The 13,028-nt window shown below is 45.0% G+C and overlaps 1 protein-coding gene and 1 long non-coding RNA gene across 2 annotated transcripts in view; one reads left to right on the forward strand and one right to left on the reverse strand.

The window, feature by feature from the left end:
* LOC144672249 (uncharacterized) overlaps positions 1–13,028 on the forward strand; it is a 125,501-nt gene that overhangs the window by 59,115 nt on the left and 53,358 nt on the right. The gene's annotated exons all lie outside the window — the stretch shown is intronic.
* Positions 1–13,028, reverse strand: part of vps45 (vacuolar protein sorting 45 homolog) — a 90,381-nt gene that overhangs the window by 28,222 nt on the left and 49,131 nt on the right. The window contains exons 6-9 of the mRNA XM_078534080.1: positions 11,070–11,207; positions 2,907–3,017; positions 337–471; positions 128–241 (exon numbers count right to left, since the gene is read on the reverse strand). Coding sequence (XP_078390206.1) covers positions 128–241; positions 337–471; positions 2,907–3,017; positions 11,070–11,207 — 498 coding nt within the window. The remainder of the gene's footprint in view (positions 1–127; positions 242–336; positions 472–2,906; positions 3,018–11,069; positions 11,208–13,028) is intronic.

Consider the following 13,028-nt stretch of genomic DNA (forward strand, 5'->3'; position numbering starts at 1 on the left):
CATTTCCCTCACATCATTCCCCACTCCCTGCCCCCCCCATTTCTCTCACATCATTCCCCACCACCTGCACCCCCATTCCCCCTGCACCCGTCCCCGCACCTCCCCACCCCCGACCTTTCCCCATTACCTTCATGTCTGAGATGGACTCCAGCTTCTGTTGGCCTTTTGGTTTCTTTTTCTGAAAATCCTCCATCAGATTCCGGATGTTGGTGCCAATTTCACCGAAGTTGAGGTACATGTTCTGTAGGAGAGGAGAGGCTGTGTGAACAATACCTAGCGGGAACATACAGCTCTTTAAGGAGCATTGAAAACCTTCCAGTCACAGAGTGGGCTTACATTTGCATAGAATTCATCATTTTCAGCAGACAGCACCACTTCCTTCAGGTCCCTGCTGATCCCCGGCACTCGGGAAAGGTCAATTCGATTGTTGTTGATTCCCAGGAGCTCATGAACCATGGCTTGGTACGTCCACTGCAAAACAAGATGGCGCTCAGCCTCCCATTTACAATTCGCATCTGTTACATGCCACAGAGTCACAAGAACGGTTACAGTGTAGGAGGCTATTCGGCCTGTCGTGTCTGCACCGACTCTTTGAGCATTTTAACTTAGTGCCAATCTCTTGCCTTTTCCCCATAACCCTGCACATTGGATGATTATCTAAATAGAAACAATGCCCTCTTGAATGCCTCAATTGAACCTACCTTCGTCACACTTCCAGGCAGTGCATGCCAAACCCTAACCACTCGTTGTGTGAAAATGTTTTTTCTCACCTTGCTTTTGCTTCTTTTGCAAAACACTTTAAAACTGTGTCCTCTGGTTCTCGATTCATTTATGAGTGGGAACAGCTTCTCCCTATCTACTCTGTCCAGGCCCCTCATTATTTTGAAAACTTCTATCAAGTCTCCTCTCAGCCTTCTCCTCTCCAAGGAGAACAGTCCCAACTTCTCCAATCTTTCCTCATGACTGAAGTGTCTCATCCCTGGAACCATTCTCGTAAACCTCTTCTGCACTCTCTCCAGTGCAATCACATCCTTTCTATAGTATGGCGCCCAGAACTGTACACAATACTCCAGCTGAGGTCTAACCAGTGTCTTATATAAGTTCATCATAACCTCCCTGCTCTTGTACTCTATGCCCCTATTAACGAAGACTAGAATACTGAATGCTTTAGAAACAGCTCTCTCTACCTGTCCTGCCACCTTTAATGACTTATGTACATATACACCCAGGTCTCTCTGCTCCTGCACACCTTTTAGAATAGTATCCTTTATTTTATACTGTCTCTCCGTGTTCTTTGTACCGAAGTGCGTCACCTCACATTTCTCCGCATTGAACTTCATCTGCCACCTATCTGCCCACCCCACCAATGTGTCAATGTCCTTTTGAAGCTCTACACTGTCCTCCACACAGTTTACAATTCTCCCAACTTTTGTGTCATCCGTAAACTTTGAAATTGTTCCCTGCACACCAAGATCTAGATGATTTATATATATCAGGAAGAGCAAGGGTCCCAATACCAACCCCTGGGGAACTCCACTACAAACCTTCCAACCTGAAAAATACCCATTAACCATCACTCTCTGTTTCCCAATCCTCAGCCAATTTTGTGTCCACGTTGCTACTGTCCATGACCTGTAACTTTCCTCACAAGTCTGTTGTGTGGCACTGTATCAAACGCCTTTTGGAAGTCCATATACACATCATCAACAGCCTTATCCTCACCAACCATCTGTCACCTCTTCAAAAAAACTCCAGTAAATTAGACGCGATTTCCCTTTAACAAATCCATGCTGACTCTTCCGAATCAATCCAAGTTTTTCCATGTGACTATTAATTCTATCCCAAATAATTGTTTCTAGAAGTTTCCCCACCACTGAAGTTAAACTGACTGGTCTGTAATTGCAAAGCAGATCTCTATAACCTTTTTGGAACAAGGGCGTAATGTTTTCAATTCTCCAGTCCTCCAGCACTTACCCTGAACCTAGGGAACATTGAAAGATTATTGCCAGTGCCCCTGCAATTTCCACTCCTGCTTCCTTCAATATTCTTGGATGCATCTCATCCGGTCCCGGTGCCTTATCAACTTCAAGTCCCGACAGCTTATCCAATACCTCCTCCTCCCCAATTTTAAACCCTTCTAGTGACTGAGTTTCTTCCTCTGTCACCATGGCCTGGGCAGCATCTACCTCGTAGGTAAAGACAGATGCAAAGTATTCATTTAACACCTCAGCCATGCCTCTTGTCTCTATGTGTAAATCCCCTTTTTGGTCCCTAATCGGCCCTACTCCTCCTTTTACCCATCATGCCCCTCGGACTCATGGCCATCACGTTCCATCAGACCTTGTGCTGCTTATCCTTTGTAATGTGTAACTCTGTGAGAGACCCCACACGTACTGGAAACTACACGCATTACTGCAACCTGGGGCCATGCTGGTGTTGACAGGGGGTCGCCGGCAGGGGGTCACTGTTTACAGGGCGGGGTGTTGGGTGGGAATCAGGTGGGGGTGGGGGTGGGGATCAGGGTGTCCCCAGGAATGTCTTGGGATTTAATGGGTGAATCCCTCTGGCTCACTCACATAAGTTTAATTCCATCACTTTCAGTGCATCCGTGTGTCAGAAACTTGCCTTCTGACTCAAAAGGGGCAAGTAACTGCAGGAAAAGTGTCAACATTATCTAACTGTGTTTATAAACATTCAGCTCCTGCAGTCGGATGTTCAACTTCCAGCTTTAGTTTACATCATGTAAGAAACAGAGAGCGTGTCTCCTGTACCGTACCTTGGGCTCGATCAACAGGTCCTCCAGCTCCCTCCAATGCTCAATGACAGTTACTGCAGCATTATACTAAGGTACACAAAGAGGGGAGCTAGATCACGAGGGCCAGACAGCAGTGGGGTTGAAGGCTGACCTGGTTGAGGAGCGGTGTGATAGCATCATCACTGCGATCCAGGATAAGCAGCAGCGGCGGCACCTCAGTCCTACGGAAGTCAAACAGTTCATACTCCTTGGTGATGATTTGCTGCCATTAGAAGAGATGAAATGAATCCATAGTAAACAGGGTATTCATTTATGTACTAAACATTCAACAACCATTCCTGCCAACATATGACATCCTGCTCTTCACAGCCTTTTTGTTATAAGGACAAGTGGAACTTGTTCAGACAGGTATGTCGATACTGGATCACCCACTGTTTTAGACTATAAAACATAGGAGCAGACTATAGGTCATTTGGCCCATCGAGTCTGCTCTCCCATTCAATGAGATCATGGGTGATCTGCTAATCCTCAACTCCACTTTCCTGCCTTTTCCCCATAATCCTTGATTCCCTTACTGATTAAAAATCTGTCTATCTCAGCCTTGAATATACTAAACGACCCAGCCTCTACAGCCCTCTGCGGTAAAGAATTCCAGATTGACTACCCTCTGAGAAGAAATGCCTCCTCATCTCTGTATTAAATGGGTGACCTCTCACTCTGAGGTTATGCCCTCTGGTCCTAGACTCTCCCACAAGGGGAAACAACCTCTCAGCATCTACACTGTCAAGCCCCCAAAGAATCTTATATGTTTCAATAAGGTCGCCTCTCATTCTTCCAATGAGTACAGGCCCAACCTACTCAACCTCTCCTCATAAGAAAATCCCTCCATACCCAGGATCAACCCAGTGAACCTTCTCTGGACTGCCCCCAATATTGAAACATCCTTCCTTAGATAAGGGGACCAAAAAAGTGTTCACACTATTCTAGGTGTGATCTAACTAGTGCCTTGTATAGTTTTAGCAAGACTTCCCTATTTTTGTACTCCATTCCCTTTGAAATAAAGGCCAACATTCCATTTGCCTCCCTATTACCTGCTGAACTTGTATGTTAGCTTTTTGGGATTCATGCACGAGGACCCCCAAATCCCTCTGTGCTGCAGCTTTCTGCAGTCTTTCTCCATTTAAATAATATTCAGCTCCTCTATTCTTCCTGCCAAAGTGCATAACCTCACATTTTCCCACATTATATTCCATCTGACAAGTTTTTGCCCACTCACTTAACCCATCTATATCCCTCTGTAGACTCTGTCATCCTCACCACTTGCCTTCCCACCTATTGTTGTGTCATCCGCAAACTCAACAATAGTACATTCACTTCCCTTATCCAAGTCATTAATATATATTGTAAATAATTGTGGCCCCAGCACTGATCCCTGTGGCACTCCACTAGTTACAGACTGCCATCCTGAAAATGCCCCCCTTATCCTAACTCTGTCTTCCATTAGTTAGCCAATTCTCTATCTATGCTAATATACTACCCCCGAGGGCTTTATCTTATTAAGTACATAAGAACATAAGAAATTGGAGGAGTAGGCAATTTGGCCCCTCAAGCCTGCCCCGCTATTCAATAAGATCATGGCAGATCTGCCCCAGGCCTCAATTCCTCTTTCATGCCAGCTCCTCATAGCCCTCAACTCCCCGATATTTTCAAAATCTATCTACCTCCTCTATAAATACTTTCAGTGATCTAGCCTCCAAAACTCTCTGGGGTAGAGAATTCCAAACATTCACTACCCTCAGAGAAGAAATTCCTTCGCATCTCAGTTTTAAATGAGTGTCCCCTTATTCTGTAACTATGTCCCCTAGTTCAAGATTCCCCCATTAGTGGAAACATCTTCTCAACATCTACCCTGTCAAGTCCCCTCTGAATCTTGTACATTTCAATAAGATCACCCCTCATTCTTCTAAACTCTAATGAATAAAGGCCTAACCTGTTTAGCTGTTCTTGATAAGTCAACCCCTTCATCCCAGGAATCAGACTAATGAATCTCTTTTGAACTGCCTCCAATGCCAGTATATCCTTTCTTAAATACGGGGACCAAAACTATACACAGTGCTCCAGGTACAGCCTCACCAACACCCTGTACAGTTGTAACAAGACTTCCCTACTTTTAAACTCCAACCCCCTAGCAATACAGGCCAAAATTCCATTTACCTTCTTAATAACTTGCTGCACCTGCATGCTAACCTTTTGTGTTTCATGCATAAGAACACCCAGATCCCTCTGTGCAGCATTTGTTGGAGTCTCTCTCCATTTAAATAATAGTCTGCCTTTTGATATTTCCTACCAAAGTGCATGACCTCATACTTTCCTACATTAAACTCCATCTGCCAAGTTTTTGCCCACTCACTCAACCCGTTTATATCCCCTTGCAGATTCCTTATGGCCTCACCACAACATGCCCACCCATCTATTTTTGTATCATCAGCAAATTTGGATACATTACACTCTGCCCCCTCCTCCAAGACATTACTATAGATAGTAAATAATTGAGGCCCTAGGATGATCCTTGTGGCACTCCACTAGTTACATCTTTCTAACCTGAAAAGGACCCATTAATCCCGACCCTCTGTCTTCTTAAGTGTTAACCAATCCTCAATCCATGCTACTAAATTACCCCCAATACCGTGAGCTCTTATCTTGTGCAATAACCTTTTATGTGGCACCTTATTGAATGCCTTCTGGAAATCCAAATACACTACATCTACCGGTTCCCCTTCATCTATCCCGCTTGTTACCCCCTCAAAAGAATTCTAATAAATTTGTAAGGTATGATTTCCCCTTCATGAAGCCATGCTGACTCTGCTTGATTATATTATGCAGTTCTAAATGCTCTATTACATACTTTATAATAGACTCTAACATTTTCCAAATGACAGATGTTAAGCTAACTGGCCTACTGTTACCTGTTTTTTGTCTCCCTCCCTTTTTGAATAAGGGTGTTACATTGCCAGTTTTCTAATCCTCTGGGACTTCTCCAGAATCTAAGTATTCTTGGAAGATTACTACCAGTGCATCCACTATCCCTGTAGCTACTTCCTTTAATATCCTAGGATGCAACCCATCAGGTCCGGGGGACTTATCGGCCTTTAGCCCCATTAGTTTCCCTAGTACTTTTTCTCTAGTGATAGTTATTGTATTTATTTCCTCCCCCTCTTTTGCCCCTTGATTATTTAGTATTTTTGGTATGCTATTAGTGTCTTCTACCCTGAAGACTGAAGTATTTATTCAGCTCCTCTACCATTTCCTTATTCCCCCAGCCTCATTCTCTAAGGGGCCAATGTTCACTTTGGCCTCTCTCTTCCTTTTTATACATTTTAAGAAGCTCTTACTGTCCATTTTTATATTACTTGCTAGTTTACCCTCAAAGTTTATTTTCTCCCTCTTTATTATTTTTTTTGGTCATCTTCTGTTGGTTTTTAAAACTTTCCCAATCCTCTGACTCACCACTAATCTTTGCCACATTGTATGTTTTTTTCTTTTACTTTGATACTATCCTTAACTTCCTTGGTTAACCATGGTTGGTTTATACCCGTCCAACAATCCTTCTTCCTCATTTGGATATATCTTGAGTCATGAACTATTTTCTTAAAACGTCTGCCACTGTTCATCAACCATATTTTCTGCTAAACTCCTTTCCCAGTCCACTCTAGCCAACTCTGCCCTCATTCCTTTCTAATTACCCTTTTTAGGTTTAGCACAGTTGCTTCTGAACTAAGTTTCTCACTCTCAAATTCCACCATGTTATGATCAATGTTTCCTAGGGGATCTTTTACATTTTAAAAAATTCATTCACAGGAAGTGGGCATCGCTGGCTGGGCCAGCATTTATTGCCCATCCCCAATTGCCCTTGAGAAGGTGGCGGTGAGCTGCCTTCTTGAACCGCTGCAGTCCATGCAGTGTAGGTACACCCACAGTGCTGTTCGGAAGCGAGTTCCAGGATTTTGATCCAGTGACAGTGAAGGAATGGGGATATTTTTCCAAGTCAGGATGGTGAGTGACTTAGAGGGGAACTTCCAGGTGGTGGTGTTCCCATCTATCTGCAGCCCTTGTCCTTCTAGGGGTAATGGTCATGGGTTTGGAAGATGCTGTTGAAGGAGCCTTGGTGAATTCCTGCAGTGCATCTTGTAGATGGTACACACTGTTGCTACTGTGGATGTGGTGCCAATCAGGCAGGCTGCTTGTCCTGGATGGTGTCAAGCTTCTTGAGTGTTGTGGGAGCTGCACTCATCCAGGCAAGTGGGGAGTATTCCATCACACACCTGACTTGTGCCCTTGTAGGTGGTGGACAAGCTTTGGGGAGTCAGGAGGTGAGCTACTCACTGCAGGATTCCCAGCCTCTGACCTGCTCTTGTAGCCACAGTATTTATATGGCTAGTCCAGTTCAGTTTCTGGTCAATGGCAACCCCCAGGATGTTGATAGTGGGGGATTCAGTGATGGTAATGCCATTGAACATCAAGGGGCAATGGTTGGATTCTCTCTTGGTGGAGATGGTCATTGCCTGACACTTGTGTGGCACGAATGTTACTTGCCACTTGTCAGCCCAAGCCTGGATATTGTCCAGGTCTTGCTGTATTTGGACACGGACTGTTTCAGGCTCGAAGGAGACGCAAATGGTGCTGAACATATCAGTGAACATCCCCACTTCTGACCTTATGATGGAGGGAAGGTCATTGATGAAGCAGCTGGAGATGGTTGGGCCGAGGACACTACCCTGAGGAACTCCTGCGGTGATGTTCTGGAGCGGAGATGACTGACCTCCAACAACCACAACCATCTTCTTTTGTGCTAGGTATGACTCCAACCAGCGGAGAATTTTCCCCGATTCCCATTTACTCCAGTTTTGTTAGGGCTCCTTGATGCCACACTCGGTCAAACACGGCCTTGATGTCAAGGGCAGTCACTCTCACCTCACCTCGGGAGTTCAGCTCTTCTGTCCATGTTTGAACCAAGGCTGTAATGAGGTCAGGAGCTGAGTGGCCCTGGCAGAACACAAACTGGGCGTCAGTGAGCAGGTTATCGCTGAGCAAGTGCTGCTTGATAACACTGTTGATGACCCCTTCCATTACTTTCCTGATGATCGGCAGTAGACTAATAGGGCGGTAATTGGCCGGGTTGAATTTGCCCTGCTTTTTGTGTACAGGACATACCTGGGCAATTTTCCACATAGCTGGATAGATGCCAGTGTTGTAGCTGTATTGGAACAGCTTGGTTAGGAGCATGGCAAGTTCTGGAGCACAAGTCTTCAGTACGATTGCCAGAATATTGTCAGGGCCAGTGCCTTCAGCCGTTTCTTGATATCAGGTGGAGTGAATTGAATTGGCTGAAGATTGGCTTCTGTGATATTGGGGACCTCCGGAGGAGGCTGAGGTGGGCCATCCACTCGGCACTTCTGGCTGAAAATTGTAACAAATGCTTCAGCCTTATCTTTTGCACTGATGTGCTGGGCTCCTCCATCATTGAGGATGGGGATATATGTGGAGCCTCCTCCTCCAGTGAGTTGTTTAATTGTCCACCACCATTCACAACTGGATGTGGCAGGACTGCAGAGCTTAGATCTGATCCAGTGGTTGTGGGATCGCTTAGCTTTGAATATCACTTGCTGCTTATGCTGTTTGGCACACAAGTAGTCCTGTGTTGTAACTTCACCAGGTTGACACCTAATTTTTAGGTATGCCTGGTGTTGCTCCTGGCATGTCCTCCTGCACTCCTCATTGAACCAGGGCTGATCCCCTGGCTTGACGGTAATGGTAGAGTGGGGGATATGCCAGGCCATGAGGTTACAGATTGTGTTTGAGTCGATGTTGAGGACTCCCAGGGCAACTCCCTCCCGACTGTATACCACTGTGCCGCCACCTCTGCTGGGTCTGTCCTGCTGGTGGGACAGGACATACCCAGGGATGGTGATGGTGGTGTCTGGGACATTATCTGTAAGGTATGATTCCGTGAGGATGATGATGTCAGGCTCACAAACAAGAACAAAAATTGCTGGAAAGACTCAGCAGGTCTGACAGCATCTGTGGAGAGAAAGACAGAGTTAACGTTTCGAGTCCGTGTGACTCTTCTTCAGAGCTAAAGAGAGGTAGAAATGTGGTGAAATATATACTGTTTAAGGTGGGGGGGGGGGGGGGGGGGGGGCAGGACAGGTGAAGCTGGATCGGAGGCCAGTGATAGGTGGAGGCAAAGGAGAGATTGCAAAAGATGTCATAAACAAAAGGTCAAAGGGGTGTTGATGGTGGTGATACTGGCTAAAGGAGGTGCTAATGGTGACATTAAGAGTAGAAAGCAGGATGAGCCAGTGACAGATGGTCCGGGTGGGGTGGGGGGAGGGGACGGTGTAGAAAAGATCGAAATAAGCTAAAAGGTGGGGATAAAACAACAAATGGAAATAAATTTTAAAAATAATAATAGAAATAAGTGGGAAAAAATCTATATATATAAAAATTTTAAAATAAATATTGAAAAAAGGGGTACAAAAAGGGGGTGGGGATGGAGGAGAGAGTTCATGATCTGAAGTTGTTGAACTCAATATTCAGTCCAGAAGGCTGTAAAGTGCCTAGTCGGAAGATGAGGTGCTGTTCCTCCAGTTTGCGTTGGGCTTCACTGGAACAATGCAGCAGGCCAAGGACAGACATGTGGGCAAGACAGCAGGGTGGGATGTTGAAATGGCAAGCGACAGGGAGGTCTGGGTCATGCTTGCGGACAGACCGAGGGTGTTCCTCAGAGTGGTCACCCAGTCTGCGTTTGGTCTCCCCAATGTAGAGGAAACCGCATTGGGAGCAACGAATGCAGTAGGCCAAAGGGAAGTGCAAGTGAAGCACTGCTTCACTTGAAAAGAGTGTTTGGGCCCTTGGACGGTGAGGAGGGGAGAAATAAAGGGGCAGATGTTACACCTTCTGCGATTGCATGGGAAGGTGCCGTGGGTGACTATGTCAGGCTGTTGCTTGACTAATCTGTGAGACAGCTCTCCCAATTTTGGCACAAGCCCCCATATGTTACTAAGGAGAACTTTGCAGGGTTGACAGGGCTGCGATTGTCATTGTCGTTTCCAGTGCCAAGGTCAATGCCGGGTGGTCCGTCCGGTTTCATTCCTTTTTTGTGGCTTTGTAGCGGTTTGATACAACTGAGTGGCTTGCTAGGCTATTTCTAGGACATTGCTGTGGGTCTGGAGTCACATGTAGGCCAGACCAAGTAAGGATGACAGATCTCCTTCCCTAAAAGACATTAGTGGACCAGATGGGTTTTTACAACAATCAACAATGGTTTCATGGTCATCATCAGACTTTTAATTCCAGATTTTTATTGAATTCAGATTCCACCATCTGCCGTGGTGGGATTCGAACCCGGGTGCCTAGGGCATTACCCTGGGTTCCTGGATTACTAGTCCAGCGACAGAACATTTATTAAACCTGCCTCATTACACATTACCATATTCAAAATAGCCTGATCCCTGGTTGGATCCACAACAGATTGTTCTAGGAAACTGTCCCGAATACAGTCTATGAATTCTTGCTCATGGCTACCTCTGTTAATTTGATTTTCCCAATCTACATGAAGATTAAAGTCACCCATGATTGATATACTGCCTTTTTTACATGCCCTCATTATCTCCTGATTTATTCTCTGTCCTACAGCATAGCTACTGCTGGGGGGGCATATTGTCTACTCCCACCAGTGTCTTCTTCCCCTTGTTATTTCTTACCTCCAACCATATGGATTCCACATCTTCCGATCAAAGATCATTACTGGCTGTGGTACGAGATGGAATATGTACAAACAAAGCTACCCCACCACCCTTTCCTTCCTGCCTGTTCTTTTGAAAAGTCACATACCCCTGAATATTTAGTTCCCAGCTTTGATCTCCTTGTAACCGTGTCTCCGTGATGGCTATAAAATCATACCCCTTAACTTCTATTTGTGCCTTTAATTAATTTATTTTGTTCAAAATACTGTGTGCATTTGAGTAAAGAACCATTAATTTTGCCTTTTTACCATTTTTTTCCCCTTTTGACCCTATTTGCTGTTTTTTTATGTTTGTACACCCTGTCCCTTCCTGTCACACTCTGGGCATCATTATCTAAATAGCTGCCCTGCAAGGCTGCCATATCCTTTTGCTTTGTAAGCCTATGTATCCTCTCTCCGAAACCCTCCCCCTTTCACCATCACCTGTAAATCTAACCTGTACAGAACGTTCTTTACCCCACTTCCACAAGTGACCATCACAAACACAACACTCGAGTTTACTGTTATCACCTTGACATTCTCCGCAAGCCTCTTCGCCATGTCAGATGACAGCTGATAACGGATCATGGGACATTTCTTCAGTGACAGAAGGACCGCAGTCAGCCCCTGGGTGGTTCGTGCCAGATGTGCAGGGTTCCAGTTCCTGCCCTGTTAATAGACATGTGGTATTAACCACTTCCTACCCATCAATTAATCAACAGACAAACAGGCATTCGAAAATATCAAAGGATACTGAACAACTTGTACATATCAACATAAACCACTTGCAGTTTTCTATACACCGTCCCCATCAAACACTCCCAGGACAGGTACAGCACGGGGTTAGATACAGAGTAAAGCTCCCTCTACACTGTCCCCATCAAACACTCCCAGGACAGGCACAGCACGGGGTTAGATACAGAGTAAAGCTCCCTCTACACTGTCCCCATCAAACACTCCCAGGACAGGTACAGCACGGGGTTAGATACAGAGTACAGCTCCCTCTACACTGTCCCCATCAAACACTCCCAGGACAGGTACAGCACAGGGTTAGATACAGAGTAAAGCTCCCTCCGCACTGTCCCCAATAAACATTCCAGCGCAGGTACTACACAGGTTAGACACATTAAAGCCCCCCTCTGCAGTTCGATCCAAACTGCAGGACAAGATTGACTGTCTGGGAGATAATTACTGGACCATCGAGACACATCTAAACAGTTCACCCCGAGCCCTTGACCCAACGTTGCACATCGCTGCTTTAGGTCTTGAGAGGAGATTAATGTGGGAGCATTAATCACTCAGTTCCCCCCCATCCTCAAGTCTCAGCATTTTTTTGTCTGAAGTTCATCACTGGCAATTAGCATGGACTGAAATTCCAAGAGAGAGAACTCCTAGGAGAGGAATCTCACACACACACACACACACACACACACTGTTCACAGATATAATAATAACTCCAGGGAGAGGAATCACACACACACACACTGTTCACATATATAATAATAACTCCAGGGAGAGGAATCTCACACACACACACTGTTCACATATATAATAATAACTCCAGGGAGAGGAATCTCACACACACACACTGTTCACATATATAATAATAACTCCAGGGAGAGGAATCTCACACACACACACTGTTCACATATATAATAATAACTCCAGGGAGAGGAATCACACACACACACACTGTTCACAGATATAATAATAACTCCAGGGAGAGGAATCACACACACACACTGTTCACATATATAATAATAACTCCAGGGAGAGGAATCACACACACACACACTGTTCACATATATAATAATAACTCCAGGGAGAGGAATCTCACACACACACACTGTTCACATATATAATAATAACTCCAGGGAGAGGAATCTCACACACACACACTGTTCACAGATATAATAATAACTCCAGGGAGAGGAATCACACACACACACACACTGTTCACATATATAATAATAACTCCAGGGAGAGGAATCACACACACACACACTGTTCACATATATAATAATAACTCCAGGGAGAGGAATCTCACACACACACACTGTTCACATATAATAATAACTCCAGGGAGAGGAATCACACACACACACACTGTTCACATATATAATAATAACTCCAGGGAGAGGAATCACACACACACACACTGTTCACATATATAATGATAACTCCAGGGAGAGGAATCACACACGCACACACTGTTCACATATATAATAATAACTCCAGGGAGAGGAATCACACACACACACACACACACACACACACTGTTCACATATATAATAATAACTCCAGGGAGAGGAATCACACACACACACACTGTTCACAGATATAATAATAACTCTAGTGAGAGGAATCACACACACACACACTGTTCACATATATAATAATAACTCCAGGGAGAGGAATCACACACACTGTTCACAGATATAATAATAACTCCAGGGAGAGGAATCACACACACACACACACACACACACA

The sequence above is a fragment of the Cetorhinus maximus genome, chromosome 36 (assembly GCF_964194155.1).
Source record: "Cetorhinus maximus chromosome 36, sCetMax3.hap1.1, whole genome shotgun sequence".
NCBI lineage: Eukaryota > Metazoa > Chordata > Chondrichthyes > Lamniformes > Cetorhinidae > Cetorhinus > Cetorhinus maximus.